At 35.4% G+C, this 26,557-nt stretch overlaps 1 protein-coding gene across 1 annotated transcript; it reads left to right on the top strand.

The window, feature by feature from the left end:
* Positions 1-3,797: 3,797 nt before the first annotated feature.
* On the top strand, positions 3,798-25,259 carry TFAP2D (transcription factor AP-2 delta). The gene is made up of 8 exons (XM_072410070.1): positions 3,798-3,992; positions 4,585-5,082; positions 7,886-7,946; positions 18,506-18,671; positions 20,388-20,506; positions 21,141-21,282; positions 24,473-24,586; positions 25,205-25,259. The coding sequence occupies exons 1-8, from the start codon at positions 3,954-3,956 to the stop codon at positions 25,257-25,259; spliced, it is 1,194 nt and encodes a 397-aa protein (XP_072266171.1). The 5' UTR covers positions 3,798-3,953.
* Positions 25,260-26,557: the final 1,298 nt, after the last annotated feature.

The following is a 26,557-nucleotide window of genomic DNA, read 5'->3' as shown; positions in this document are numbered from 1 at the left end:
CCCTTCCCTGACAGCCTGTGTCCATAGCCCATAGCTGTCCATAGCTCTGTCCTGACTATTGACTATCCTGATCGCTCTTCTTCTACCTGTCCTTCATATAGACATATTGTATATTAAGATCAGTAACAATAGGCAGGTCGCTGGAGGCTCAGTATTTTGCTATGGGGTCCTGTGATCTGTAGTTATGCCCTATAGACAGACAGATAGGTAAAGAATAATGAATTGTGTGTAACTTGTATGTTAAACCTTTTTTCTCTATAAACTGTTAGGGTTCTATCTTTAAAAAATAATTAGCTTCTTTTTAAAGCATTTTGCTAACTTTTTTCTTTGCATTCTTTGGATTTTTTTTTTTTTCTTTTGCTTTAAAGTCCCAATTTAAAAAGTTTATATTCCAATCTTCCACTCAGCAGTCCATAGACTGCAACTTAATAAATATTTGTCTGGCAATGGGTAAAAGTAAAATATTATGTAGCTAAATCATTCTTCTGTATAAAGAGTCCCCTAAAATGATCAGCTTGATGAAGCTATATAACTTTTTTAGGTGTATGCTGCTTTTTTCTGGCCATGCAAAGTTCCTATGTTTATATCTAGTGTACTGCATTTAAAAGTGAAGATTCCAAAATTATAACAATTATTAATAATATGCAATGAAACAAATACTTGATGTGTTATTTTATATAATTGTTTATTGATTTTAAGCTCTTCTGGGCATAGCCCTCTCCTCCTCCTGTGTCACTGTCTGTATCTGTCTGTCATTCAACCCCTATTTCATGTACAGTGCTGCATTATATGTTAGCACTATATAAATCCTGTTTAATAATAATTTGTAACCTAATGTTACTAGACATCAGAGACTTACAGTTTTTTTATGCAAGCCAATGATTTCCTATATATATATTATTTAATAGATGTAGTAAACTTATGTAATTCCTCTCGAATTCTATTGGCACATTTCTAATGTAGCCTGCAAACTACAAACAGTAAAAGTCTATAATATACAAGCAGCGAGATGAGGTAAGAACCATGACACTACGTTATATGCATGCTTTAAGGCAAAAAATCCGAAAGCTGGTAAAATGTCACAGCTATTTTTTTTTTCTCAGAGCAAGAAAAACAGATGTTCCCATCTCTACCCTGTTATTACATAACATAGGATAATGTGATCAGGCTGTGCCGGGCATAGACAACAACTGTGTAAAGCTAGAGCCGAGGTATATGTGGTGCTGCCATGGTTCCTTATAGAAAACCAGGCACATGAAGTAACCTGGGCATCATTACATTCTGTGTGGTCAACATCTACAAGAAGAACTAATATACCTCCATATCTAAGAACCTGCAGGAGGTTATGTTGTACAATTTCCGACCACTGATCTGATATATTTATTATATTTTGCTTGAATTAGGAGTTTTTTAGGAGGTGTCATATAGAGGTAATGATAGATGCAAATCATGTGTATTAAAGAGAGATTTTATAAAGGAGATAATATCAGACAATAAAGAAGAAGATAAATACTACATATAGACAAATGCATAGGATTAGACCCCCAGATAGTGTGTAGTATGTATGTAGTATTTAGAAATATACATAAATAGATAATGGATAGATTATTATAATTCTTTAGGAAACAGTATGAAGATGATCGATAATTACAAATAAATAATATTAAGATGACCAATAATGGAGAATAAATTGGTATAGATAACTTACTCTATGAACAATAAATACTCAGATAGATAGATAGATAGATAGATCCATGGACAATAGATAGATATGAGAAAAAAGAAGTAGTAAGCTACCTAATAATGTCTTCCAACGTTTGAGAGGTCATAGACAATAGCTAGATTGATAATTAGATATTAAGATTTATAGATAATAAATAGCTGATTGGCTGATCAAAACTGAACAAAATAAATAAACACAAAATTTTGGGATAATATCCATTAACAACCAAGGGGAATAATAATTTACTTTTTTAATATGAAAGATGACTCTTGACAGGTTATTGTGGGCAATACCTAAAATATTTGGAGTCATTTAGTGTAATATGTTGGTGCTTTATAAATACTGGATAATAATAATAATTTCCCTCCAGTTTTGATATACTAGCTCCATAGCATTTGGTAGAAATAGACAGATAAATAGATTTTAAACTCTCATAATTACTAAATTATAAAATTCCCTCCATAAAGATATACAAGAGAATGAAAAAAAAATAATTCTGGTTTTGCAAGTCATTTCCCCAATAGCTTGAAATGAGTACACATAGAGAAACATCTAAAATTGGTGGAATAATTGATAGGTGGATTCAAGCATAATTTCATATTTTATTGTTTGTATAAATCGCAGCGCACGCCTTCCAAAATGCACCTTGAACTGCAACGTTTTAGAATCACTCTTACGTCTAATGCAAGTGATTTAGAAGAAAAAACTTTCTAAAGCATTTTCTCCCATCTGAAAAAACACATCTCCATTCATCCACAGTCTTCTAGCAAATGCCAGCTTTGCATTTTGTAAATAGACATTTTCTTCTATTTTTCCGTGCAAGTTCGGGATCTCCTCCCATTGTGACGCCTTTCTATTGCATCCACCTCCTCCCCTTCTCTTTCCTCCTGTTTTATTTGATTATTTGAAATGGAGCACATTGGTTTGATGAGGCTGTTAATAATGTGTAGATAATGCTGCCTGTTGACCCCTATGTGGGCTAGTGAAGTGCATCTCAGTCTACTTCACACAAAAACTGCCTGAGTGTTAGGCGTGTGCCTTTGTCCATTAGCCTAAAGAACACCAGTCCTGAATGACAGCTCCATAGACTGGCGAGAACAAGTGAGCCAGCCCTCCCAAATCCTGACCCTTTATACTCCCAAGAACACAGTCTAGTCTTTGTTTGCCTGCGGCCCCTAATAAGACACCTTCCTCATGTTAACACTTGAAAGAAAGAGCATATTAACTCCCAATTAAAAGCTAGTCGCGCTCGAAGAATCTCTCTCCCTGAACTTGCGTCCCATCGCATGCCACAAACCCAAACCTGGACAGACTGCTCGCGGTTAGTTAACCTTCCCAAAATCACACACATAAACACAATATAAAGAATCTCTTTTTTTGTACAACCTGTTTGCTTTAAACACTGCATATTTATTATCCAATAAAACGATTGTGTCAAGCGATCGATCCTAATAAAGTCTAGGTCCAATATAGTGTAATAACCAGCTTAAAAAAAATACATTACCCTCGATTTATTAAAACTATTTGTAAAATAATTTGTAAAACTTCAAAATAGTGTAAAAAATATTTTTTTAAATTATAAAAAAAAAGTGTCCTATTATACCATTTCTATATTTTATTTTATTTTTGTTTTTTTCCCCTTTTTTATATAAAAATACATTTGATTTATCTAATTTTTTATTTTATGTAGTCGGTAGTATATTTCGCTTGTAGGCTAGCAATATTTTTTATATATATTCTAAGCAATTAAAAAAATAGAAAATTTATAATAAAATACCCCGGCCAAGGAGACCTTTTTTCTTCCCAGGTAAAGTAAAAGCGATAAGATTAGAAAAAAAATGGATAAAAATGTGAAAATATCCCACAGTTCCTTATTAGGGGAAGATACAATATTTATTTCTTGTCTCCTGGGAAGAGGCTCTTCTATCTATTGTCCTCCCATCTCTCTCACTGCTGATGCTTAATTTTCAAAACTTCTATATTGCCAAGGGACCTACGACATCAGCCAAAGAATTACCCAGCAAGTACAAAATCTGATCCAGGGAGCTACTTGTGAGCAGAGGGGAGAGTTTTTCCTACAGGTTTCCAAGGAGAGTGGGAGAGAGAAGGTTTGACTCTGTCAGTGCAAGCCTTTGGCTTTTTTTTTTAATTTGGAAAATACACATTTGGACCTACAAGAGGGAACATTGCCTATAGGAAAAGTTGCTTTATTTATATAAAAAGAAGAAAAATGTCTACTTCATTCCCAGGACTTGTCCACGATTCAGAGGTATATTTTTTTATCTTTTTATTTACTGTTTTTTTTTCATTCTGTCCCTCATAATCCAAGCCAGCTATCATTACAGTGAACTAACGTGTGCTCCTCAAAAAAATCTTGCAGAAAAGATAGCAAGAAAATTCGTTATGACATCTGTCGCCTAAGATGGCATTCTGCAATACAACAGTTGTTGTAACGAAAAGGGGGACAAAAATAATCCCTCATAGTGAAGCCACAGACTAAGGGGGCATGATGCTGCACGGCTCAACTGATCAGCTAGCACATCAGAAGTCCTGATAGACAAGGCTGCGATGCTGGTGTGGGGTGTGTGTTTATTTTGGGGGAGATGAAGGATTTTCATTTTATTTCTGGGACTGGAGGTCGCCTTGCATGTTCAGCTTTAATACAGTGTAAGTGGAGCTTAGCGTGGATTTGGACGCAATTGTGATTTTTTTTTTCTTTCGTGTGTGTGTGTGCAGTAGAAGTCTACGTACAATGTTTGAGTGGAAGATAACTTCACAATACAGGCTCTGCTGTCGGTGCATGCTATTTTAAATGACAAACCTATTTTTTTCCCTTCTCTTTTTGTCTCCCTTCCTTCCAGATACGTCATGACGGATCAAACAGTTACCGTTTGATGCAACTTGGATGTCTTGAGTCTGTAGCCAACTCCACTGTCGCCTATTCCTCCACGTCTCCTCTGACTTATTCCACCACTGGCACCGAGTTTGCTTCGCCGTATTTCTCGGCTAACCACCAGTACACCCCTTTGCACCACCAGTCTTTCCACTACGAGTTCCAGCACAGTCACCCGGCCGTCAACCCAGATGCCTATTCACTAAACTCCCTGCACCATTCACAGCAATATTACCAGCAGATTCACCATGGGGAGCCCACAGACTTCATCAACTTGCACAATGCCCGGGCACTCAAGTCTTCTTGCCTGGACGATCAGAGGAGGGACTTTGGTTGTCTAGATGCATATAGGCGCCATGACCTTTCTCTTATGAGCCATGGATCCCAATATGGCATGCACCCAGATCAAAGGCTTTTGCCAGGCTCTAGTCTGGGGCTTGCCGGGGCTGGAGGGGAAGACTTCCAGGTAAAACATATGCACCAGTTTATGTTTTTATTGTAATATAAACCATACCCCTAAAGTTAAATTGTAACTGTATAGTGTTCTTAAACTGGGCGTGGCTGGGAAACAGGGCTGTGCAGCACAAAATATGTGTAAATAGTATCTAAAACAAGAGAAAAACATGTTTTAAATGCCTGTAAAATCGGACATAAAGCTTGAATTTATTAGATATAGAATTATGCAACTCTATTATATAATTAGGTAATAAATAACTGACATTATCTTGTTACCTCCTTTTAAAAATTACCTTGATCATTATATGCAGGTGAAATATTTTTAAAAACAGATAGATTTTTAACATAAACTAATATAAAAACTAAAAACAATAATTGTGGCTGCAAATTAAAATAAATGTAAAAAATCCTCTTTAATTATATGTTGAGATTTTTGTGTAGTCTCTATGTATTAGACCTATCTTTATGCATTTTATGTTGCATATTTTTCTATAGTTATTATCTGTTTTTTTGTATTTTTTACCTTAAAAATAAATAGATAATTTAGATTGTTATGTGCTTCTATATATTTTATATGTAAAAATAAAATAATACCAATATAATTAAACGAAGATATAAATAAAATTATATCACTGATCATGATCATATATATATATATATATATATATATATAGATAGATAGATAGATATAGAAATGTGAGAGTATAGGATGACAGTGTAGAAGTAAGGTCTGTAATTTAGGAAGTTTAGCAGTGTGTAAAAGGAGTGTCAGTTAAACGTGACTTTTCTTGTAAAAGTGAGTACATCGTTGTATTAGCTCACGTTCCACGTTCTCGCTCAAGGCTCTTTAAAGTGAATAACCCTCTACAGCTTAGGAAAGCCGTTTCTTCTTTTCATAACTGCCCGCGTCTGCTGCTGATTTTTCTCTATCTGTACAAATTTTCTCCCCATCGCCAGCCAGCGAGCATGGCATCTTTCAAAAGACGGATTAGGGCATTTGCAAGAGGCCATACAAAAGATAATTCCCCAGCAAAAGAGCACCGTAGTTGATCCAATTTACTACTTAAAGCCATTCAACTAGTCATTTTATGCAATGTCATCCGACCAAACAGCATGTTTCGCTTTAATAGAAAGACCTGGTAAAAACAGTAACTAATCCATAGGTCGTACGGGGAAAAAAATCTACCAGCTGTCTAGTTTTGGCTTTATAATTTTTAGGTTTGTAGCAAAATAGCATAATTTCCTTTTTTGGAAAAATATTTAAATTTAATAGCAGAAATTCATAATATTGAATTAAAATAATATTTGGATTTCTGTTTAATTAAAAGTCGCAACAAATGTCTATTCTGTAATATTATTTTATAGTAAAAATATACACAGAATACAAATGATTTTTTAGCAGCATTCTTTTCTTTTGATTTATTTTTAAAATTAAATCAAAATTTTTGTATGTTAAATAATAAATACTACAAATGTAAATTATTTTCCTTGCTTGGAATATTAAGTGAGCCCCCCAATACTTTGTTTAAATCAACGGAACAGATGCAAACAGTCTCAATGCCGCTAGAAGCATCTTTGAGCCCCCTAAAAAGATTTTCCATGGCCAACAAAAGCCCCTGTCACACCTTTTCTCATCACTCGAGTAATTTATACAGGGCTCAGAATTTTGCCTTCTATCGATTTCATAATCACTTTAAAGCAGAACCCAAACGTGTGTTTAATTTTGTGAGCAGATTTTTACAAGTCGCTTTTTAGGCACAGGAGAGAAAGAAAATATAAAGACTGTAATAGGGGTGACATAACCTGGGTGACTTCTCCCACCATTTGCCAAGCTGCCTTCTTTTCTTATTCCTCCCCCTGTTTCAACTCTCAGAGGCCTGTTCTGTGTTTCAACTTTAAAATATGGAATTATAGACATTAGAAATTCAGTAAATTAGCATCATAGTTGGGAAAATGGGAAATGGGAAAAAAATATCCCAAAATATATATAATCTTTTAACAAACTCCAAAGTGTTTTCTAGAATTAAATTTCAGAATTAAGTATATCAGATCACCTTCATAAAAACTGTAAAAAAAGTTTTACAAATGTATATATATATTTACATAATTATTCTAATACTATTATTATATGAGAGTAGTATTAGCACTAAATTTCATAAACCATCACATATGCATTATTAAATATAAAATGTAGGTGTTAGAGTTATATTACTACTATATTTTATATTTTTACCATATAATAAAAAGTTATATATTACTAATATTTTTATTATTATTATTCTTTTTTTTTTCTGTGTATGACATTATATTCATTTTTTATATAGATTTAGACAGAAAAAGATACAATCATAAAAACACAATTTTAACTGTACAGTTTCCATTGAGATATTGTTATATTTAACAATTTTAATGACTTTCATAATCATTGCTAATATTTAAACTAAAGGCAGAGACACACTTCAAACTATTTTTTTTTTCAAATAAACTAATTTAATAAAATGTTTTAAATATTATTATTGTTATTACTACTACTGTTTTACAAAGTAGCATATTTAAATGTAACAAATATGCAGTTTGGACTTTGATATTAAAAATATTTCAATGAATATTATAAATATGATAATAATAATATTTATACACGCACAATTAACACTGGAAAATTTTTGCATTGATTTGATTGGGAATAAAATAATATTACAGGAAATATTAATATTAATTTGTATTATTTTTTTTTTAATATTATATGATAATGATTTTTATTTTTTCCTTATTCCTTATTTAATTCCTGTTTAATTATATTTTATTTTAATCAGGGATCAGTGGAGGCGCAGTGTGGATTGGTACTAAACAGCCAAGGAGGTGTTATAAGAAGAGGTAATTCATTCCTATTTACTCATAATACAGAGGAGCAAGACGATTGTGAAGTCCGTTTTCTGACATTGGATTTTTGTTAGGTGCTGATAAAGATTTATTGATGTGTTTTAATTTTATTGATTTATTTTTTCTTTGTTTGCAAGGGGGTGCTGTGATTGGCTGAGATAAGGTACTATATTTCTAGCCTAGCGCCTTTTGCAGGTACCGGTCTGGAGGAAGAGTGCAGGTGTAATATTGAAATTTCTGAGGTAGTTAGATCTTTTATGTATTGTACCCTCTGATATATAGGTTGTGTTGCTTCTGAACAGGGATTGTAGGTGTATACTATCACAATAATGCTGGCAATGGAAAGGATAACATAATCACCTGATCAGGTTGAGGCCTGGGTTGTTTGTTTTTTGTTTTTTTACTGTTCATTGGTCAGGATCTTGACACCTTCACCATATCACCACCACCAACATCTTAAGCTTATACCATGATCATGGTTCTAATAGTTTCTAAACGCAGTCAAGAATGTCAGCAAGACCACCTAGATTGGCCTATACGTGCATGTTTTAGCAAAAAATTTACTTTTTTTGTTAAGGAATTATAAATTAGATTTTTCTTTTCCATTTCCTTTCATATGCAAAACATTTACAGTAGAAATTGCAAACTGTGTGCAGATAGGCGTGCCTGCCTGGCAGTCTGCAGAGAGAGAGAAAGAAGGAGAGAAGGTATGCTCATGAAGTATGAACCATTTAATATAATAAAGGGGCCTCTTATTCCCATATTTAGTATATGCATACTGTATATTCAAATTGAATTTTTACACTTTTTGTTGGCCCTTGATCATTTATGTAGTTCTATGTATGTATGTATCTCTCCGTCTAGATACATGAATTTATCCTAAAGAATTGTATATCTTAAGGCACATTGGAGGCAGACAAAAGAGAGAGAATAGTCGAGACATAACCCCCGTAGTATGATGCAGTAATTATGCAGTAATAGCCCCCTAGTATTCTGCACAGTGATGCACGCTATGGTCGCTTACTGTAGCTTCCAGGCTGAGTCAGACAGCTGGCAGTTCTGGTAATCTGCTCGCCAGTTAGAGCAACGAAGCTAACGCTGAATATAACAATGTCGGTGCTGAAAGAACAGCTCCACTGAGTGATAAGCCAAGGATTATTTAACCCCTGCATGCTCACATTCTCTATATTAGCATCAACCTTAAAAAGTCTTTTGCCAAGGTTTTTTTTAATTGAAAATTTTTAAATTGATGATCAGAAATGGTTAATACCACTGCATTATTCTAGATCACCATGTCATGGTGTTCACAGGGGTACAAGAAGAGTTTGGTGAAAGAAGCAATTTTCCAGTTTATAAATATGATTGGCCCATTAGAGTAGGTTGCTACTAGTTGTCTCAGATACTGGAGGGGGCATAAGAAACCAATCCGTATGATTGTTGATCATGTGATCACCATTGTTGGCCAATGTTGATTAAAGTGTAAGTTTGCAAACTTTCTGCGTGCCTCTGGTACTGTGTCAGCATGAGATAAGAAAAGTGGACAGCAGTTAATAATTTCTGAATATTTTTAACTTTATTTTTTTTAAGAATAATGGTATTGCAAACCTGAATACTATTAGGTGTGGCTATGAACAAGCAAAGGTCTTACTGTGTAAGATAGAAATATGGTGTTACCTGTCATCAAGCAGGTCACACCTTCTGGAGCTTGATAGATTTGTGTTTTTTTTTTGGGACACAACTTCCCCCCACAACAAGATTGGGCAGCCTGTTTATAAATCCAACATTACCCCCATTACTGCCAATGTTAATCCCTCTGTAACAGATTTTGCATGTGCAGGCGTAGTCATATTGTCCTTCCCTTCATTTTAAAGAAAATAATGGTGCCCACATTAATTCAGATCATTTATTATATAGCAAAACAATAATGAACACTTCTAACGATCATATATTAAACCATTGTCCCCTGGATAGCCTGATTCTTACCCAATATTAGTTAGTAGCCCTTTAGATTGTGATAAGAATACAATAGTTTTAGTCCCATGGATTACAATAGATGACCTACTGATCGATTAGTTTTATAAATGGTCATATTCTAATTATTTTAGCTATGGTGGTGACATTTATAGGGTAGTCAATGTAATATTAATTTAATAGATTATTTGCAAAATCAAATTATGTTGATTATTTTTTTTATCTGTATACTAAGTATTTATTTTTCCTATATATTTAGTTATATTATTATTTTTCTTAACATTATCTTGAAAAATTAACAGAGAAGCATAATTTTCGCCTCACTTTTTGGGTGTCTAATTGTTTTTTTTTATTTGACAATTATTTGAGTTGCGGCAAACACCATAAATTATTAGAAATATGCTTAACTTGGTAATTTAATTTATTAATTTAGTGGTGTTTTGCGGGGACACTTTTGATGCATTGGCCTTACTGTGCCAATAAAAACAAAGCATTGTGAAAAGCCATTGAAATAAACTAGCCTTAAAGCCAAAATACATAACATTCGCTTTAGGCCTTATAAATGAATGTAGGAATATTAGGTAGCATTTTCTAAATGGCATATTGCATATATAAAAAGTAAAAATAAATATGTCTACCTACTTTATCAGAGTCAAATGCTATGTTTCTAAATTTATTTGCTTTGTTTCTTTTTTGCCATTCTTTGATACCATTTGAAAAAATTAGTTGAAGAAAGAAAGAGTGATAACAGTACATCAATGGCCAATATTCCTTTAATTCAGAGGAATTTTTGTACTAATTTTTTATCTTGGGCAGATATAGGAAGACACGCTTTTTTTCTTTTTTTATTAATATACTAGTATCCAAACCTAGGCATATTGGGATATTTAAAACGTCTAAAACCTAAAATGTATCTAAAATGTACAATGACATAAGAAAAGTGTTTGTCAGGTCAGGGAAGCATTAAATAAAATATGTTTTTGTTATAGGGAAGGTCTATCTATCTATCTATCTATCTATCTATCTATCTATCTATCTATCTATCTATCTATCTATCCATCTATCTATCTATCTATTTATCTATCTATCTATCTATCTATCTATCTATCTATCTATCTATCTATCTATCTCAGATTGCTGTTCTTTTAATCACCTAAAGCTATTCATGCCAACTTGAAAAATTCTGAAATATTAACCTAATGCATGCCATCATGTACAACTTAAAGGTGTAAGGGTTATAAACTACTTTCTTTCTTGTATACACCTTGAAGGGCCAAAGGATCACACCATAATTCAAATAAGGAAATAGAATTTATGTGCGGTTGAACAGCCTCTGGAAGATTAAGAGAAGCTCTGTACACGTTCGATCTGTTGATACCAGCGAACAAGAACGCAACTCCAGTTTGATATCAGACATGCGAATAATCCAATGACCTTTCATTTTGGAGTTGTAAGGCTTGGTGTTATTGCATTGTGCTGGTGTCTAGAGGTGGGAGTATCATTAAAGCCCCAGGTCCAGTCTACCCAGGTACGCTTCCCACCATCACAAGGTCTAGATTTAATATTTGCAGCCGAACTGACGCAAAGATCCCCCTGCTATCACTTCTAGTTAATGGTGTGCTGAATTTAGCCCCAAGCTCCTCTACTCTCCCCATCACAACCAATAATCTTTACTCTGGCTGCTTCTTGTGTATCGATGCCTTCTTCAGCCCGGGGCAAATACTTTGATATGCTAATATTTCCGAGTAGCAAATTCTGTTGAGATCATATTAACGCTGCTCATACAGAGTGGAGCCTCTGCCTTGGTTGAATATTCAGATATCCGATTTCAAAAGAAATTACTTGAAGTAGCTAGCCTTCTATTTACAGGGGAGCCGTCAGTGATTTTAATCATTAATTATTTTTTTTTTTACTTTCTCAAGAATTGATGCTTAGTTAAACAGATCAGGGCATTTTTTTTTTCTGGGAAACGTTTGATACAAAGTAAAATTTACAGTTGCAGTTAGTTTATTTTATTATAGGATTTGAGTTGTTTCCTCTGTTTTTTTTTGGATACAAAGACATACAAAATAATGTGACTGTTTGGCCCACACAATTTTATAAAAACCTGGATGGCGGACTCCAAAAAAACTCATGTTCCTCTTTGTGATCATGCAGTCTGAATGCCCCAGGCAAATTTCAAAAAGCTTAAATACTACTATCGCCTCTAGGCCATGACGAGAGGACAAGACTACCGGCAACAGAGATTTTTTTTTCTTCCTCCGATTGCCCTTGGCAACATAAAATACAAACTACTTTGAATCAAAACATTTTTGGGGAATTAATATGATCTGAACTCCTTTCGTTTTAAAAGATCTTGAGTCTGTCAAATCGCTTAGAGGTGACTGACATACGAATGGTGAGGCATTTTATTTCTAGATAGGAATGTCAGATCTTATTTGATTAAAACTTTCTTCGAGCCCAGCAATGCTAGACAAATGTCTGCTTCCAGCAGAGGTTCCAGAACTACTCCCAACCACACACCTCTTTACTTTGGCCCTTTGTTTATGGTTCCATGTGGTTCATTCAAATCTGTGAATACACTGCACCATCCCACCCAACTGTTATTGGAGGTCTATGACGTGATGCATTAAGGTTGGTTTACTAAATGAGATGACGGCTGGTAGATGACTGGTTTACTTATTATAGTGCTAAGTTCCATTTATTCAATAACATACAAGCAAAAATTTTTATTTTTCACCCTAGAATATCCGACACTTGAAATAACTCCAACACTTTCACCCTAGAATATCCAACAATTCAAACCACACATGATCATGAACATGAGCAAAAATACAGTACTAGTAGAATTCATGGTGTTCAGCCATGGTATAAACCTTTAAAAGTAAAACTACTGATTCGAGTAGGAACTTTTATTTAAAGAGGTTTAAAAAAAATCTATCTTTGCCATTCACTTTTCAGCTGCTGTGGCACAATACCCTGATGTAGAGGTCATTGTAAACCATTACACCGTCTATGGCACAAAAATGACTGTGTTCACCATGGAAAGTTTTATCCAGATATTTGGTTTATTTAAAACTCTTACCTCTCCTGGACCTTGTAGAAAGATTATCCGTCATACTCCAACTAGCTGGCATGAATGTCAGGAGAACATGTTTTACATGCGTACAAATTTTTCAGGTTTTGGTAAATCAGCATCATCATGCTTTTCATGATTACCTTCGTTATTATTGGGTCCGTACACCTTAAAAATATAGGTGGCATTTAAATGGTGGACCAATTTTTTATAACTGTGGAAAAAAAATCCAGGAACAAATAGGCTTGTGATATGGTGCCAAGTTATAAATAATAATGTGTATATGTGTAAAGAGGGTGGGATCTGTGATGGAATAATATCAGCCTACAAATCCCACCCCTGGCTTTCTCAGTATATCATATCTGACGCTACTACAAATTTCCAGGAGCATAAACACTGCTCTGGTCTTTTTCAAATTTTAGATGTAATTATTCACAACTGCTACATATTGTAAACCTAAATGGGTCCAACAGGGACAGCTTAAAAGGCAGCATCATATGAGCTAAACAGGTAAATCCAAGGAGTCATTGGAGTGCTTGGACCTTTATTTGAGGTCTTTGGCAGCATAATCTATTTTTCCCCATTGTCTCTGAAGTATGCTGGCCAAACATGTGTGATAAACTATAGATAATACATCAGTCATTACAAAAAACATTTTTGGAAAAAACAAAGATTGGTTAGGTTAAATCTGGCTGAATTTCTGTTACTCTCTTACCAGTTGTTCTGTTTCATTAAAACCAACTAGGTTTTTAATGTTTTTAGATTCCCTGTTAGGTAGATTCATTCTCTCTAAATGTTCTGATCACTGAGGTCAATTGAAATGAAAATGAGAGTCAATCCAAATTTTGAACCAGATTGGAAATAAAGGGGAAATCTTCCAATCGGAATACTTGTTCCAGTGACAACTGTCTAAGAGGTGATATTCTTTACATGGGAGAGTCATCTATTCACTTCTGGTTGAGTTTACAGGACAGAAAGTCAAAAGACACGGATAGAAAAAAAAACTGGCAGCGTTTCTAAACCACTTTATCCAAATTTTAGGGCCCATATGTATTTAAATGTTCTGTTGCAATGTATTACGTTATTGCATTATTGCAATCCATTTGTGAATAGACTTCCAACACACCATATTGGATGAAAAATGCTACTTTTTAGCAATGCAACATACTGCAATTAATGATTTATCTGTTGTGGCACGCCCCAATGCTTTGTGATCTACTCTACAATATGTTAGGAAATACACACTACACTGTATAAAACATTTTCTTATTTTTCGCGTAGAGCTATAGTATGCAATGTGATTTCCAATAAGAATGTAAATATCTGAAGATAATATTGATATACCAATTGTAGAAGGTATGCATAAAAGAACCTATAAAACTACACTCACTCCTGGGCAGTGAAAGATGGCAGAAGTAAAAAAAACTGATAATTTATATGGGGCAGGATAGCATCTTTGCACCACTTTGACATAAAGCCCCTAATGTTTGGTGCATTGGGATATCTAAACAATTAATTGGAATGACAAAGTTAGTTAGTTTGGGTGTCATTTGCTCATTTTTCCACCTATTTTGCCATTGTAATTAATTTTTAAAAAATTGGCTTTCAATTAAAAGCACCATAAAATATTCATATGCCTTTGAAGTCTAGATGGCATTTGGGTAAAGAAAATGAATATGTTGCCGTTAAAGATTAAGAATAATCTTTTACTGGTTTACTATATAGAAGGTGTTACTTTTTAGAGAATGGATATAACTTGTTAGGTTAAACTTATTATTCTTGCAGTAAATTCTCATATAATTTACATAAACAGGAGTTATAGGATTATTTTAAATGGTAAATATCCAACAAAATCCAGGGAGTAAGCCCGAGATCTGGAATGAAAAATTCCAGATTCTTAAAATGTGTTAAGGTTTTTGAGTACCTTGGTGCTTGTAGTGACTGAATTCATTCCAAACTAAAAGTGGAGCCTGTTTGGAGGGATATTCAGTCTTGAGAATCTCCCCACCTAAATAAATAGCAAGCAGGACTATTCTCTGGTTTTGTATTGATAGGAGTGAATATTTCTTTGTTGCTTCTGATGTGGACGTCTATTGGTATTTAAGTTGTATTTAAGTATGTATTGCTATTTAATTTGTTTAAGAAGAGAGGCTTGGTAGTAGTTGTGTTCATTTGGTATCCAGTACAACGTCAGGGCATATCAAGTTTACATTTAGGTTTGTTACCATTCCAAATAACCAATTTATTAGTTTTTGAAGGATCTAAAAAATCAATTATAAAGTGGATTTGCAAAATTTCAGAAAACATAGAAGTATCTTTGGTTAGAAAAGCATCCTAAATGGTGTAAATCTGTCCATAGTAGATAATTCAAAGGATACTAGGTGTGTGAGATCCTGATGGGGGTTGTGCTGGAGCTGTTTATAATTTATGAAATAATATATACATATATAATTATCTATAGAATCTGCTTTTGATGTGGAGGATCTAAAGTCTAAAGTCTGAGATTTAGTTGTATTGATCTTGGATTTTAGGATACTTCATTAAAAAAATAATGAATATTTTGTATGGCAGGGAGTGATGGTAAATGTATAAAACATAATAATTAAAACTGTTGTATGCAAAAAGATATTTTTTTAATTTTTGCTTGCCCACTCAGATACCAGAAATGTAAGGATCCTTCCAGATCTTTTGTGATAAGGCTTCCATAAGCACAGTGAAAAGGGTAAGGGAAAGGGGACACCCTTGCCGAGTGCAATTAGTTATATGGAAATCCTTAGAGAGCATTCCTGATGTGTAAACTTTTGCATCTGTCAAATACATTCTCAGCATCCAACATGAAAAGCAATGATGGAGTTTTATGAAGCTCAGCATATTTAATTAAATTAAAAAGTCTCCTCTTGCCATCTGGAGCTTGTCTATCTTTAATGAAACCAACCTGATGTACGGCAATATAAGATGGGAAAATATTTTCAAATCTAAATGAAGAAGCTTTTGAAAAATAAATGGTTTTATGCAGAGATATAGGTCAATAATTTTGGGGGACAGAAGAGTCTTTATCGGCTTAGGAAGGAACATCGTGACCACTAAGAGCATTTCTATAGGAAAGTAGCCAAATAGTGTTGATTTGTGAAAGATAGTAACTTTTGTAATAGATAGTAATTCTAATGATGTTGGGATGTTTGCATGTTGATTTTTTTATAAAGGCTGACAAAAAGTTTTAAGTGATTGTTTTTTGGAAATTCTTGGTAGGTGGACTGAATTTAAAATTGTAGATATTGTTACGGAGGAACATAATGGTGCCAAGGGGTCTTTGTGAAGGTCATAGAAGGTCCTACTTCTTCACTAAAAATATTGGCAATAGATTAGGACTGCTTAGTTTTGGGGTTTAAACAATATGCTATTTTGATCTTGATGTGTTGAGTGTGGTTAAGTTTAGTTATTTAAAGCAAATGGATTGGTCTTAATCTTCTGTTTTTTATGGATTTGATGGATGGGTCAAATTGGTATTGCTATTAATTTCTCTCTCTTCCTGGCTAGTAAAAAAATATTTCCAAAACAGGAAATACCGATAAATCTCTCTGACAAAGACTTAAATTGCAGTTAAACCCAACAGGAGTATAAACCTTTCCCTATTTTCGTGAGGACATTCCAGTCCACAACCTGAAGCATCCAAGAGCTTTAATTGGTTCACAAGGCGTAAACACTTAACTCTTGCAGGGGAAGCCCAGCTGTAAACCCATCTTTCTTGCTAGCCGGACACCTACATTTAACATAAAAAGCACCATTCATACCACCAGTCCAAAGGGTTTAAGGTGCCGGCATGCTATGGAGCACATTTATACTTCTTATATATTTATAGATCCAAAGAATCCAGAGGGTGGCTGTACAATGATGACCTCAACCCAAAAATCATGATTGTTCCACAGAGTACACACCTGATTCTGATGTAATGACCTCTAATGGGCATTGCAACTTTGGGGTGTCCAAATAACATAGTTTAACGCCTTGCTTTGCGCTCTTGAGCTGCTGTGCTCCCTTTTATTACAATGCAAGGGGCCGTAGAAAGAGCCCCATATAAAGGAGCAAGCATATTTTCCATAGATGTGAATGTACATAATATATTTCTTTAGGAATACAGGCAGTGTCAGGCTGAAGCAAAGACGTAGCCCTCAGCAAAACGATTGTTGTTAGCAGCAGGATCCTTTTGTGAGCTTGTTCATGACTTATTTCAGAGAGCAATTGTCATTCATGTACATTAAATATATATAGTGTACAGTCAGCCTCAAAGTCAATGGGAGAATAAAGAGATACAGACTAAGGCTAATTTAAATTTCACATGTCAAAAGGCATTACAGAGGCCTAAATGTAAATATATTACAGGATGATATTCTATAAAGGTCAATTAAATGAATAAAACTCCTTTTTGTCTCTATCTCAGTCCACCTATCTATTCCTTCAATATCCATCTATCTATCCAATCTATTTATTTGTCTATCTTTGTATCAATCTCATAACCCTCACCAATCACTAATCTTAATTTTTCATCAGTCTGTGTCTTCTGCTCTTCATGTATCTGTAAAGAATATTTACATATTCAAATTTTGTGACTGGGCATCAGAAGATAGGTCTCACCTTGCTAAACTTCATAAAGATCTTTTCATCCAGGTTTCTTCTCAAATTGCACTGGCAGTTGTACAGGTTTACAAAGTCTTTAAGGTCATTCTATAAACTTGTCTTGAAAGGTTCGCTAGATATGCAATGACTCTGTAGAAAACTAAAAATACCGGAGGTCACCCAAAAAAATCTTAACACCATAAAATTTGATGCAGTGTGGAATATAGCCAATATCTGCAGAGATGTGGCTTGCATGAGCCAAAATCCCCATTCTTCTTCATATTCCCAGTTACTGGGAATATGAAGTTCTGGGTTACTGGGTATCATTTAGGAAATGTCCACAAAGAAAACATTTTTCATTTCATCAGTTTAGCAATCAAATGTTGTATTTTACAGATGAAATCAAATACACTTACTCCATCTAGAGTCAACTGTGCATTGTTTTGCATTGGCTTTCTGATTGAGACAATGGTGGACCGTATCTGAGCAATGTGTGTTCAGTGCGGCCACTTTGCCAGGGGTGCATGTGATGGGATGAAAATGCAGGAGCATGATTAGAAGGCAATTTTCATACAATAATGGAAATTATCTGAACAAGGATCTGCATGGCAGGACCAACTGGAATTCTTATCTGCTGATCTAAACAGGACCTTTGAAATTACATTACAATGCCAAAGCTTATATTTGTTATATTACAGCAAAACGGCTACAATTTCACTGCAGTTAAGCCTGCTCTTGTCATTTTGGTACTGTGGGCTTAAGAGGCCGGAGATCCATATTTTTCCTGCATGCTGTTTTGTTATGTGGTACATAGGTAATATATCTGGGCACTACCTGAATAAAAAAACTTTAATTACAGACTTCTCAAATTCTTATTCTGTTTTATTTTTAGGTGGTACCTGTGTAGTGAACCCTACAGATCTCTTCTGTTCTGTTCCTGGCCGACTTTCATTACTAAGCTCCACATCTAAATACAAAGTCACCATAGCAGAAGTGAAAAGACGATTGTCTCCACCAGAATGCCTCAATGCGTCGTTGCTGGGTGGAATATTACGAAGGTAAATTATGATCATTATCAACTAATTTTTATCTTGTATTTAACATTTTTAAGCATATTTCAGCCTCAAAAGTCCTATCTTGGACCTATCTGCATATGACATGTTTAGTCCAAAAATAGGTCTATTTATACAGGGTTAAGATTAGATCTATTTTTGGGGTATGGAGGTCCAAGACAAAAGTTCCAAGCATCTACTCTATGGAATAATAAAGTTTTAGATACTGTCTGTAGCTTTCTCTCTCTAAGTGGCTATCTAAACATTAAAACATGAAAAAATCTCACTAATGGGGAAATGTCTCTATTGTTACAAGACATTAATAATACCAACATTTTGGCAAAGGTGGCAATGTCTCTAAAGAGTTTCCCATACCTTCTCACCTTACCTGCACTATCTCGCAGCTCCATGCTCCTCTACATTATCTTAGCACATGGGTAAGCATTTGTCCCCGTGGTAGAGCGTAGGCCTTACAGACAGTCATTAGGTCTGAGAACTGTCACAGGATTATACAGGGAAACAGGATGCTGAGAGAAAGGCCAGGTATGGCGAGTATACGGAGAGATTACCATACCAAATATAATGAAACCTTATTCTGAATGTGCAAGGTGATACTGTTCTTATTTACCATGCACACTGGGCATACCAAAAGGAAATTCAATAAAATCCTGAAAACCAAAGAGATGAAAGACCTAGTAATGCTCCCCCCATCTTACACACATTCCTAGGTGCCAGTAAATTAGTGCGCTATAGTGGTACACCAACAGAATGTGCAGGGGAGGCACTTACCCAGAAGGGCATTTTCCTTTTTCAAAGGATAGTTCCTTAGTGCCAAGCCAATAGGGCACCAAAACCTCCAAATCTGAGTCTACAGAGGAGGTCATAAAAAAAGACATTCCCTAACCTTAGAAAAAAAGATTTAGCTAAATATATATTATATAGTATTATATAGTTTGGTAAAAGTAATATGCCTTTAATTTTGCTAATACATTGATTCCAAAGTGAATAACTATTAACAATAAAAATGTATGAATGAGAGGAAAAAAAGGTACTAGCAAAATATGAAACCCACCACAAAGATCAGGCCTTTTGGGCTTTTTATTTGCTACTACTTTATTGTTAAGGTGTTTGTATAGGCAACATTTTTTTAAGTAGGAAAGGTTTTCAACCCTTCAGTAATTTTTTGCTAAATGTTTAGAAATGCAAAGTGAGTACTATGTCAAATGTCATAAAGTCCAGAAATCTAAATGTATTGGTCTCTGGTTGGGACAACACAAAGTGGTAAAATCAACGAATTTCAGAGTTGGTAAAGCCCCCTTTATTAGGCTGTATGGGACTGGAGGCAGGACTGTTGCATAGAGTTCAGAGATCTAGTTTGATAGATATATAGGTGCTGCAGCAGGTAAAGCTTTTTTGTATAGTTTGTATAGTTTGGTTAGATTCATCCTCACTACTCATTCTGGCGGCCATTGCCATTGAAATAGGAAGTGATGTGCAATCCAACATTTTAGAAATGTTACCTGAACGAGATAAGAGGGGAAGTCTAATGAGGACACTTGTTTTCCAAGGAAGGAACCCATAGGACCAATAACGTTTTATAACCGTATAGAATTTTGCGCTTAGCCTCCATTCTTTGTCCACTGAGATTTACATAGGAACTTTGCAAATCTATTGCAAAATGGAGATTTTATTTCAACCAAGTTGTTTTTGCTGTCTCCTCAGGGCAAAGTCCAAAAACGGGGGTCGTTGTCTGAGAGAGAAGCTGGACAGGTTGGGTCTTAATTTACCTGCTGGCAGAAGGAAAGCTGCAAATGTAACCCTGCTGACATCCTTGGTAGAAGGTAGGCATCATATTCATGTGTTGTTACCTGGATTTACTTTTACCGCACTGCCCAGTAATAGCCAGACAACTGCAAATCTTTCCAGTCGTTCAGAACCTCTACTTGTGAGGGAGCTAGCTTGCTCGTCTTTGATCATTTTCGATGAAGTCACACAGCGTATGAGAGAATAAAATACCTAGATTGGAGTTGTGCTTTCCGTCAGAGACAGATGAAAGTAGAGCCTCACATATCGGGTATTACAAACCCACTTTCCTTTATTCCCTTGAATGTTTGGATGCGCTGATCGAATCAAGCAAGTGATTTTTTTCTGAGGCCTTAAGAGATCTTTCATATACACTTCTAATAACATCTCTTTATACAATGCAGTTGTCTCCTGGCCAAAAAATCCTGAAATGTTTATTTTGATGTAGGTTGTTTCTTTCCCGTTGTGTGCTAAAAGTGCCCAGTATATTTTCAACGTAGTCTTTGGTTGTGCAGTTGACATCTTGGTGGGTCTTTATAATAAATGTAGATTCTTCTATGTATGTAAAAAAGGCCATATTTAAAATATTTTACGTAATGACGTAAAATAGCCTAAATGGTGTATGTTTTACACAATTATGTCTTATTTTGGCTACTTTTGTTCTTTTTACAGGAGAAGCATTGCATTTAGCCAGAGATTTTGGTTATACATGTGAAACAGAGTTTCCAGCAAAGGCTGTAGGAGAACATTTGGCCAGACAGCACATGGAACAGAAAGAGCAAACAGCAAGGAAAAAGATGATTCTTGCAACAAAGTAAGCAAAAGTCTTCACCTTGCATTCTGTTGTAATATTACATTTGTGTACAAAGTTTAAAGTCTTCCATAGACATTATATAATGGTTATCAAATCCTAATAATTATCCTGTTCTCATTTGCTATATGGACACATTGGGAAGCCTCTGCAATATTAGACTGGCCAAGTCAGAAATGTTCTAATGCTTAATTCAAACCAAATTTAATTAGAGACTGAGACCGTTTAGGGATTATCAAAAATCAAGAACAATATTTTATCAGCTCACCAGTCTTTAGATATACTGGCTACAGACCAACTAAGAAGAATTAAAAAAAGTTTGTTGATAAGCTTTTCATACCCCTTATCCCTGTTCTTAATAAGATCTGCCTGTTACTAGGGATAAGCAAAAATGCCTCTGGCATTCCCGCGAAAATTTCCTCAAACTTCCAATGGCTGCGCAAAATTTTGGAAGAGGAAATTAAAACAGGAGGATTCCCAAAGCTGCATTCTGCTATGGGAATCCTCATGCTTGCGATTCCCGGGGCTCTAGAGGTTAATTAACCTCTAGTGCCCCGGGGATTGCACCCTCTTATCAATGAATTCAGCCACAGCTGCAATCATTGAGAAGATGCCTGGCAAAGGAGAACCTCCTGACAATGTAATATGGAATCTCTTACAAATAATAAATTTGTTACAGATACAAAATGTCTCATTTGTAAGAGATACTTATATTACAATGTCAGGAAGTTCTCCTGTGCTGGGCATCTTCTCAACGTATGCAGCTGTGGCTGCATTCATTGACAAGGGTCTGCAATCCCTGGGGCACTAGAGGTTAATTAACCTCTAGTGCCCGGGGCCCACAGAGGACTTCCAGGGCTGCTTGATGCAGCCCTGGAAATCCTTCTGTTCGGCAAAAGCTTGACCTCTCTGCGAATCAGAAGGCCGTTCTCGCTTAAGTTTTCGGTAAGTGAGAAAGGCCCGATTCGCCGCAAGATCGAACTTAATATTCTCGTCCCTACTAATATTCTCGTCCCTACTGCTCATCTCTACTAGTTACTCCATGACTACAATAAAATTGCAGTACTTTTATGATATGTAATTCTGTCAGCAAAAAACACCCATAGTCAACCTCGGTTTGAGCACACCTTAGTCCTTTGCTGCTCCCTTTTACTGTTTGGCCTGTCAGTGTAAAAATCCTCTGTACTCTCCTCTACAGTTACATTGATTTCCAATCTGCAAATTGCCAATATAGGAAACCTGCACAGGTGTATTCACCAATCTTCCAAAAATTGCTGGGTTTTAATATAGGACCTGGTATGTTAAATTTTTTTTACACCCGGACGCATCAGGTACCCTGCTATCTCATACCTCTTTTACCTGGCACTGTAAAAATCCATCAGAGATTAGCTTCTATAACTGTCTGCCAAAAAACAGTGCTAACACTATTGCAGAGTTGTAACATCATTTTTCTAGAATATTACTCTACAGGACCCCGAATGCTTCTCTAATAGACACAAGCAGATTATCCCTTCCAATCAAATTTACAGTCTTTCTGATTATGTCACTCCAGGAAGTTTGATTGGAAAGACAAAGTCTCATACACAAGTGTTATGGGACTTCCAAGCCAGTTGGATCACTAGGTCAAGCAATTGGCAATGGATCTGTTGTTTATTAGACCTATTGTTGTGGGACAAATTGTATTCCAGGATTGTTACATTATATACATTTACGTGCCAGGTACTGGAAAGACTTTATTGTGTTCTACACAGCAAACATCATATATTCCATCATCTATACCTCGGCTGGCAATTTATTGTTGGCACTACAGTGAAATACTTCACTGACTCCTCAAGATTCTATTGCCCAGTAAGCTTTACAGAGAGCAAGAATCCATTCACTGGCAGTCACTGATGGCACTGCAAGTTTTGTTTCTCATAAATAACTGCCATGGCTCTGGTGGCAGAAATTCAATGAGCTGATTAACATTTTGGTAGATAATCAACATCTCAAGGCCTTATGTCAAGGTGAAGATACGGCTCCATAATAAATAAGAACTGCAGGCAAATAATCAATATTAAATATGTAAATGAAATAAATATTTTTAAACTGTAATTCTGCTTTTGTTGATCAATAGGAAACCTTCTCTTCAAGTTACATATGTGGCGTTATTTTGGCAAATTTTATAGTAGTTAGCTACTTGTTTTGTTGTGTAAGTACATAGAAAGACCACTGTAGTAACTTCTTCAAATAGCTGAATAAAACAGTAATCAGTAAGACAAATGTAAAAAAATGAAAATAGATTTAGGAATAACTGTTAATATGCAATGCTCTTGGTCAACATATTGGCCAGCAAGATGAAAAGTTTATTTCAGTAAACTTGGCTACATTGTGGTCATTCATTTTCCGTCCTTTTAACACACATCAAATGATTCTTGGGTTTTACGAGCTGTCGAGCTCATCTCAGATAAGAATCTGACATGTGTACAGAGGTCGTCCGACCTCCATGAATGACCACAATTGAAGTGAAGGGGGGAGCACGCAGCGGGGTGCCACTCGCTCATTCTCCCCCTCCCCTCTCCATAGAACAGAACGACGCTGTATGTACGGTGATAGTTCATTCATCTTTCAGTTGTTTGTCGCTGGAAATGATTGTGAAAGATCCTTTCCAACCAGAGTTGTCAAGCGTGTGTAAGTAGCTTTAAAGACAGAGCTGGATGTCTAATCTAACAGTATATCTGTTTTTTTTACTTCTGTTTGGCTATAAAAGACAAGACGTAGTAACTCTACTTCTATGGTTGGTTGGAATCATGCAATAATATTTTATGAGATGCCAAGCTAGTGGTGCAATAGTTAAGATTCCAAATAAATTTGATAAAATTGTAGATATGAGAGGTTTTTTTAGTGCTATCCCAGACAGGAGAACTTTATTGTACTACATAAGATCGATTAATGGGGTGTAAACAAGGCATTTGATGGTCTTTTTCATTGGAAAGTAGCACACTTTGGAAATTCAAAACTGGAGGTAAAAGGGCTTTGAGATGATTTGGACAAATGGGATGAACAAGAAAGATGAGCAAGTATGACCTATAGGCATTTAGCTTTTGGAGTCTTCAATTGCACCTCTATGGCTTTGATGAAGTCTAACTATAGTTTTGTTTAAAGATAAATATAAAAAAATAATAATGACTGATGTTTTTTTTTTCTCTTTAAGGCAAATTTGCAAAGAATTTCAAGACCTTCTAAGTCAAGACAGATCACCCCTGGGCTCCTCCAGACCAACACCGATCCTAGACCTTGACATTCAGAGACACCTAACACATTTTAGGTAAGAGAATGTTGAACTTATTTGTTTGAAAAATTCCTATTCCTTATTGTTTCCCTATTCCCATCATATCTGAGGGCCGGTTCTTTAACATATTTAGCTACAGACGTCTAAGAAGTAATTAAAAAAAATTGGCACCAAAGCCAAAATTCCGGGATGTGATGTGGACAAAAGAAGTGGTCATAGGAAATGAATAACTATGGGAATTAGTTGTACTTCACAAAGAGACGTTTTTAAATTACGTTGAAAACACCCTAGACTGTCCAACATTGATATAGAGCATAGAGGATCCATAAAAGATAAATGAAGATGCTTCACCATTTACGCATCAAACAGAGTGGAGCTATGGCCAACTGCTCCCCATACTAGCCTGTGATCATAGCATCTGAGAGAGCCACATAAAAAGCTGATGATGACATTATGTCAAAATCTGTCACACTTTCCTTACATAAAACTGTTTCTACCATGATAAGGCTAGCTGATTATGTTTGGCAACTATGAAAAGGTTCTCAGTCCTTCTCTGATTGGTTGACAGCTACACAGAGGTAAGTGTTCAGGTCTGCAGGTACCCTTTTGACCTACAGCTTCTGTAATCCCATCCAACTCCCCTCAAATTTCCAGGGAGCCCAACTGCACAGTCTGCACAGTGAGCCAGCCTCCGACTCAGATTTCTTAAGAGAAAGTAGACCACAGTCATGGCGAGGTGTGTTCTACAATAAAGAAATGGTCCAAGGTACTTATAAAGTTTGGTTCTGGGTTTCAGCAAACATTTTGTGTGCCCAATGTGTTTGCTTTTTGTATACAAGTGTATGGCATCCCTTGGTGCATCCCTGGAAATTTAAAAACCTGTGAAGTAAGCTTGTGATCTTATGACCCCCATAATATTACAAACCAAAGCAATACGTTACTGTGTAGCAATGATGCAACTCCTACACCATTGGGTGAATGACCAGAAACTGTAGAATAATCATTAAGGGCTACATCTAACTTTAAATATTTAAAGAGCTAATCCATTGGACTGTCTCTAGATGCAAAAGTTGCCCTTTTCTTCACCTTGCTCAAAACCTGCCCAATGTTTTCACCTGCCTCAGTAGTTCCCAATCTCATTGTACTTTTAATAATACCAAATATTTAATATGGTAAAAACTACCACCACCCATACTTGGGTATGTCATTAAAAAATTAAGGGACATATTATGAAACCCCTACCTCTTGTCACACTTGGTGGGACACGGCCATTAGGGCATGCTTTGGCTTGCACAAAAGTAGTGTGAGTTCTGAGAAGGGCCAAGACGCAAAGTCTAAGCAGTAACCAGGTCTTCTCCAGAGCCTCTAGTGGTGAGGATGGTGCACTGCTGGTTACCGCCAGGTTTCAGTCCTTGGGCACACCAGGGTGGGCAGGAACATACACAGTACCAAACCACAAGGCAGAAGACTTCTCAAGGAAGGCAAAAAAAATCCTATAGAGGACAATAAAGTTGAAAGCAAATAAATTTATTATGTTTTATGTTCATTGTATTGTGTTAAGATATTTGTTTTGATTTAGTTGTAAAAGAAAAAAAAAAAGCATGTCACAAAAATCCTCCACGGAATTAGAAAAACAAAATGTCTTCATTCCTAAATTTATAAGTAAATGTGTTTTTTATGAAAGACCTTAGATTTTCATTATTTCAAGTCAGCTTAATGGAATATTGAAGTAAAATAGTGTTCCTGTTTGATAATTATCTATAATGAGATTTTAAAGGTCAGCATGGATCTAAAAATGTTAATATGAAGTTGTATTAGTTATCTTGCTGAGATTGATAAATGAAAGAGATAAAAGGTCTCAGAGAGATTGTTGCTTCAGTAAGAAAAAAAGGGTGATAACAGTAATGAAGTGGAGGCGCCTCGGAGCTTTGGCCAATCAGAACAGCTCAGCATTTGGGAAGAATGGAAACATTTATATATGATATTATATATTAATGTGATGGACTA

The sequence above is a fragment of the Pyxicephalus adspersus genome, chromosome 4, assembly GCF_032062135.1.
Source record: "Pyxicephalus adspersus chromosome 4, UCB_Pads_2.0, whole genome shotgun sequence".
In the NCBI taxonomy this organism is placed as follows: Eukaryota; Metazoa; Chordata; class Amphibia; order Anura; family Pyxicephalidae; genus Pyxicephalus; species Pyxicephalus adspersus.
Note: the sequence above shows the minus strand (reverse complement) of the source record. Positions and strands in the feature narration are given on the sequence as shown.